The 5,990-nt window shown below is 38.5% G+C and overlaps 1 protein-coding gene across 5 annotated transcripts; it reads left to right on the plus strand.

The window, feature by feature from the left end:
* Positions 1-1,102: 1,102 nt before the first annotated feature.
* On the plus strand, positions 1,103-5,737 carry LOC124884403. 5 transcript variants are annotated; one of them, XM_047392318.1, is made up of 7 exons: positions 1,103-1,346; positions 1,529-1,610; positions 1,831-1,869; positions 2,852-3,410; positions 3,486-3,616; positions 3,709-3,794; positions 4,245-5,737. In XM_047392318.1, exons 4-7 carry the CDS (start codon positions 2,945-2,947, stop codon positions 4,978-4,980), a joined length of 1,419 nt encoding a protein of 472 aa, XP_047248274.1. In that variant the 5' UTR covers positions 1,103-1,346; positions 1,529-1,610; positions 1,831-1,869; positions 2,852-2,944; the 3' UTR covers positions 4,981-5,737. The 5 variants fall into 5 exon arrangements, with proteins under 5 accessions (XP_047248274.1, XP_047248270.1, XP_047248271.1 ...); XM_047392314.1 differs by having other exon boundaries at positions 2,852-3,616; XM_047392315.1 differs by lacking the exon at positions 1,831-1,869 and having other exon boundaries at positions 2,852-3,616.
* Positions 5,738-5,990: the final 253 nt, after the last annotated feature.

The raw sequence follows: 5,990 nt of genomic DNA on the forward strand, positions 1-5,990 counted from the left end.
CAACTTTATTTAGTGCATCTGGCTGTAATAGAAATAGAGAGAGTAAAGTATTTATGACAGTAGAGTTATGCATCATTCATTTTGCACCAGTGCATATGTAGATATCAGAGATGGTGACTGGAGCAGAGTTTTCTTCTACATAAGACTTGATATAGAACTTTAACAGTCTACACAAAAGTTTGCTGGTCTTAAAGCAGAGACTTCCTTTGTAGTAATCATACCTACTGTATCAAGTTCTTGGTTCACTTGCAACACTGTGCTTTTCAGGTTGGTGAGTCATATCACACATTGAATACCATTGTTGATGTAGGAAATTGTTGATGTCATTGTTGGAACAAACTAAAGCCTGGAAACCAACTTGACACTCCCTTTCCCCCACACCCCACCTTTTTTGCTGACAGGACACTTATAACTTGTAACTCTATGCGTTACAGTAACGCTCCGCTTGGACTCCTGTATGTGCCGTTTAGGACAGAAACAATTTTTTCTCTCACACACACCACTAAAACTGTTGCATACATTACTATAGACACAGTGACACACACTCAGAAGATTAAAATCACACACATATACTATTAGAATATCACATACATAACATTAAAAGCATGCACACATACAACTAAAACACCTATGCCGGTTTGAATGAGAGGTCAAATCTAGGTGTGTGTGAACTAATAATAGGTTGAATGAGAGGGTATACATGTGTGTGTGTGAACTAATACTAGGTTGAATGAGAGGGTATACATGTGTGTGTGTGAACTAATAATAGGTTGAATGAGAGGTCAAATCTAGGTGTGTGTGAACTAATACTAGGTTGAATGAGAGGGTATACATGTGTGTGTGTGAACTAATAATAGGTTGAATGAGAGGGTATACATGTGTGTGTGTGAACTAATAAGAGTGAATGAGGTAATTTGTAGTAGAATGAATGAATGACAATACATGAACGCGTAAGAGTTCATTGTGCTGTGAGTGAGAGGCTTGTACTTGTCTGTGTGAGAGGTAAACTTGTCACGGAAGAGGCGGGGTAAAAGTTGGCTCGCGCATGCGTAGATCCCAAACTGAGCGTCCAATAGGTGGCAGCGAATTATCGGCCAATAACTATGAGCTCCAGAGAAGAATGCGAAACATGTCTAATGGCAACGTGAGTAAAGACAGAATAGGTCAAGCAGCCGCAATTTTAAATATTATTTTATCATCACCGGATGCAACAAGCAGTGTGACCTGCGCCTTAAACGAAAGAGCTTCTTTGACCGCCCGCAGTGATTCAGTTGAGACAGAATTAGCATCTCTGTTTCGTGCTGGAGCAGCTAGCCGAAGTTTGGAGGTGTCAACAGTAAATCTAGGTAACAAATATTTTCTTTATTCCGCTTTTTTTTTAAATTAAAGTAAAGATTTTGTTTTCTAAAGAAATTGGACAATTTATTAACCCGGCCATCAAATCCCGACCTAGCTTAACTGTTGTGTAAACACTGACAAAAGTATTGCTCCGATGCTCCTCATGCTGAAAACTCTTCTACCAACACAGGACCAAGTTCGGTGGCTCCTGCAGCTCCACGTTTCCAAGCCCAGCAGTGTTTTGGACCTTGGACTACTAACAGGAGAAGAAGGTAATATTTTTGTTGGTCTTCATTTAGATCGCTAGCACAGATTGTGCATAATATTTGTTGTTCCCGATGAGAGAATATAGCTAACTGTCTGGATAATTGGCATAACGTTACATACAAATAATGACACTGTCTGTAGGGTGAGTGGTCATTACACTGTGATGGTCTCTATTACACTGTAGAACTCATTTATTTAAATTTAAATGCTCTCTGTCTGTTTTAGATGCATAGTTTGCTTTGTTGATCATCGGATTTCTCTTCAGTTAAGTATTCAATTCAATTCATTTCAGTTTTATTTATATAGCGCCAATTCACAACACATGTCGTCTCAAGGCACTTCACAACAGTCAGGTTCATACATTCCAATTAATCTTAACCATTGAACAGTGCAGTCAGATTCAGTTATTTATTCAAATTGGATAAAAAGTTTTTCTATCTAAGGAAACCCAGCAGATTGCATCCAGTCAGTGACTTGCAGCATTCCCTCCTCCTGGATGAGCATGTAGAGACAGTGGACAGTCACTGGCATTGACGTTGCAGCAATCCCTCATACTGAGCATGCATGTAGCGACAGTGGAGAGGAAAAACTCCCTTTTAACAGGAAGAAACCTCCAGCAGAACCAGGCTCAGTGTGAGCGGCCATCTGCCATGACAGACTGGGGGTTTGAGAGAACAGAGCAGAGACACAAAGAGAACAAAGAAGCACTGATCCAGGAGTACTTTCTATGGGAAGGAAAAGTAAATGTTAATGGATGTAGCTCCTTTAGTTGTTTCACCTAGAAAGAAATAACAGATAAACTCTGAGCCAATTTTCAAGGTTAGAGTCTGAAAGAGAGCACATAGAGTTTGTTACAGTTAAGCTCAGTGAATCGCCATGTCTAGGAGAGAGAAAGGGTTAAACACTAAAAGACAGGGCTATGTGGATCATCGGTAGAGGGTGAGCATTAAGTTGTTGCCAGCAGAAGCTCGGACGATTCCCCTCTCCAGAAAGGTGTCACAGGTAGGAAGAGAAAAGAGAGAACAAGGTTAAAAGCTGAAATAACAGCAAATAATGCAAAATTGGAGAGTAGTGTGAGAATGTAGCGAAGAGGGTGAAAGTGGTCATTATGTCCTCCAGCAGCCTAAGCCTATAGCAGCATAACTACACAGATAGTTTCAGTTCAGATTATTTAGTTAAACGGCGCTTATTTACAACAATTAAATAAACTTCTTAAGTCTGATTCTCTCTTTTCCCCATTCCACAGGGGTTTTTCCTGGCTTCAAGAAATCCTTCTAGACTGAAGACCGGAAACAGAACATCTCTGTTTAACATATCTGAGCCAGCAAATTCAGTCCCAATGCAACTTTCTATTATTCTTGTTCTGCTGCTGCAGCTATCTTTTCTTACTTCCTTTACATTAGGAGTCAGTGAAGGCGATGTCCAACAATTTTTTATGGATGCGCTACATTGTAAAGAACTAATTCAAAGGGAAAGAACAGGGGACATAAGTAGCCAGGATAGGCTTTACAGAAAACTTGCTGATCACACTCAGACTTTATCTGCAATCCTGTCAGTGTCACTGTTTAATGAGTTAAGATACCATGCATATAGAACAATGATTGAAGACACGTATACCTGTTTTCAATCCATTTTAGAAGAATATGATGCTATGCTAAGATCTCATGAATTGAACCCTAGATGTCTGCTTCCCCCAACAAAATGGACTGGTTTTCCAGGGCGCCCACGATATGACATCACATCAATGCAAATTTCTCACTGCATTTCAATTGGAATGAACTGGCAGCAGATTGCATCTGCCTTCGGTATTAACCGTCGAACTCTCTACAGACATAGACAACACTTGGGAATCCAACCCTTACAATATACTGTGCTGACAGACCAAGACTTAACAAGAGTTGTGACTGACATTCTACAAAGGACACCAAATGCTGGTGAAACTTATGTGCTTGGGAGCCTTGCATCCAGAGAAATACGTGTTCAGCTTTGGCGTGTTAGACAGTGTCTACGGGTTAGTGGTGTGAAAGAAAATGTTATATTCACAAACATCATATACATATTCTTCTTATGTTCACTATTCTAATATTTTGACTCCATAAACAGGAAGTTGATCCAATTGGACGGTCATTCCGCAGGAGGCGTACCATACGCCGACGGGTTAATAATGTTCAGACACCAAATCAACTATGGTAGGGTAACAATTTTTTAATTTTACACAAAAGTATTATACATTGTTTTGCATTGTACTAGGTATCTTATTTAACTGTTCTTTAATGCTAATGTTCAGTCGACAAAAGGTCATGTTGCAAACGCAAGCCTCATTGTTTACTTTTAGAAATACCTTTTTAATATCCCAGTTTTAATGAGTGTAATAAAAATGCATTTCCACAAAAAGAATGGATGTTTATTTTTTTAGAACAATCTCTTTTTTAATACTTGGTTTAATCTTGGGCACACTGTCTTGACCTGTTCCCACATGTGTATAAGCATTAAGATGCTGCATGGCGTTTTGCTACCTTTATGTCTTTGAGTAAGGTTAGGTAAATCTGAAGTACGGTGAACAATAAGTAGGAATACTGATTGTTGAAACAGTTGTTTATGTTGTTCCTTTTAAATTGTGCTTTTTTTTTCTTTAACAGGCATTTTGACAGTAACCACAAGCTGGTGAGATGGCGAATGGTTGTTCATGGCTGTGTGGATGGCTTTAGTCGAACTATAATATATCTAAGATGCTGTAACAACAACAATAGAGCCTCTACTGTGTTGTGCCTGTTTGTAATGGGAGTGAATCATTTTGGTTTGCCTTCAAGAGTAAGGTGTGATCATGAAATGGAAAACACACTTGTGGCTCGTTTCATGTTGGAAAGACGGGGGCTGAACAGACGTAGTGTCATTGCAGGCTTGTCAGTACATAATCAGCGCATTGAAAGATTGTGGGCAGAGCTCAATAGGGTGGTCTCGAACCATTTCATAAATCTTTTTAGTTTCATGGAGCAGCATGGTATCCTTGACTCTTTGAATGAGATTCATCTATTTTGCCTACATTTTGTCTACATGCCAAGAATTGAAAGAGCAACAATAGAGTTCAGAAACCAATGGAATAACCATGGCCTCTCCACACAGAATGGGCAGACTCCACTTCAGTTGTGGCACACAGGTGTCATAAACAACATGGCACAACAAAATACAACCGTTGATTCTAGTTTTGAGCTACATGAAAATGTTGGAGTAGATCATGGGGGACCATTGCCCGATATTCAGACTAGAAATAATGTTGTTATTCCAGGTATTGATGTAGGCATAAATGACACGGCACTTAATTTGATGCACTGCAAAATGATGGAAACTATGGCATTGATTTATTCTGCTCTGTAGTAACTTTTCTTGAACAATATCAGTTGTAATCTACAGAATTTGAGCAAAATTAAAATTTTGAAAGTGAAGATAATCACTAAATGTTTAAAACTGAAATGTTCTGTCACTTTGTGAGAATACATTTCCAGTAATAAGATTTAAATGCATATTGTATTTTATTTTAGGTTTAGAATGTACGTAAAGCTGAAATAAACAGTACTGACAATACATTACTCAATCTCTCTGTATTCACATTCTGGAAGGAGTACATTTACAAAACGAGAAGTACAAATTCCAAGAGAAGATAAACATTGGTGTAGACCACCAGATTGAACCAGTAAACACAAGAAAAAGATAGTAAAACTTCCAACTGGGAAATTTATGGTATGAAAATAAACTGGATGTTGTGAGGTAATTCTAAACCTTTGAAAATTAGAATGGTAAATGAAAAAAAGCTCACTCCCACTAACATGCCGGACTGTATATAATGCCCTGCAGGTGGCAATAAAACAAAGATGAGAATTTATCAAATTTTGAAAAGGAAAAAAAAAAGTAACAAAGATTACAACATACCAGGTGAAACATAGAATGTGTTTGAATTCAACTTAAAATAACTTATTTTTTATGTTGACCATTCTCTCATCCCTGCTAGTGCCCAGTGTTCCATTATATTACTTCTGAACAAAATCACTTTGCTAACCTGGACCAGCCTTAGGTTTCGCAAATAAATGTCTAAACTTTAAAGCAACATAACTATGTACTGTGAGAAATGTAATTCAAGCAAAAAAGCAAATCCCTGGGTGTTCCCTAAAGCAAAGTCCATGCTTTCCTTAAAAGCCTCATAAGAAGTTATGAGCGGGAGTTTCAAACAGTTTATACATGTGTTGGCCATGGGGAACATTCGTTTTGAGGAGCTTTCTTCACTGCCCTCATGGTTAAACTCGATGGATGGTGCTGGAGAAAAGCCGACTGGTGGTATCTCATTTGCTCCAGTTGCAAATACGAGGATGTTTTGAAGCTTTGATGATCCT

Source organism: Girardinichthys multiradiatus, chromosome 18 (assembly GCF_021462225.1).
Source record: "Girardinichthys multiradiatus isolate DD_20200921_A chromosome 18, DD_fGirMul_XY1, whole genome shotgun sequence".
NCBI classification, from domain to species: Eukaryota; Metazoa; Chordata; class Actinopteri; order Cyprinodontiformes; family Goodeidae; genus Girardinichthys; species Girardinichthys multiradiatus.

Bases quoted from the DNA above. Each gene is read 5' to 3' on its own strand.
- LOC124884403 (XM_047392314.1), top strand. From the start codon at position 2,945: ATGCAACTTTCTATTATTCTTGTTCTGCTGCTGCAGCTATCTTTTCTT. The intron at 3,617-3,708 runs GTTAGTGGTGTG...CTCCATAAACAG, and splicing joins GTGTTAGACAGTGTCTACGG to GAAGTTGATCCAATTGGACG. The intron at 3,795-4,244 runs GTAGGGTAACAA...TTTCTTTAACAG, and splicing joins CAGACACCAAATCAACTATG to GCATTTTGACAGTAACCACA.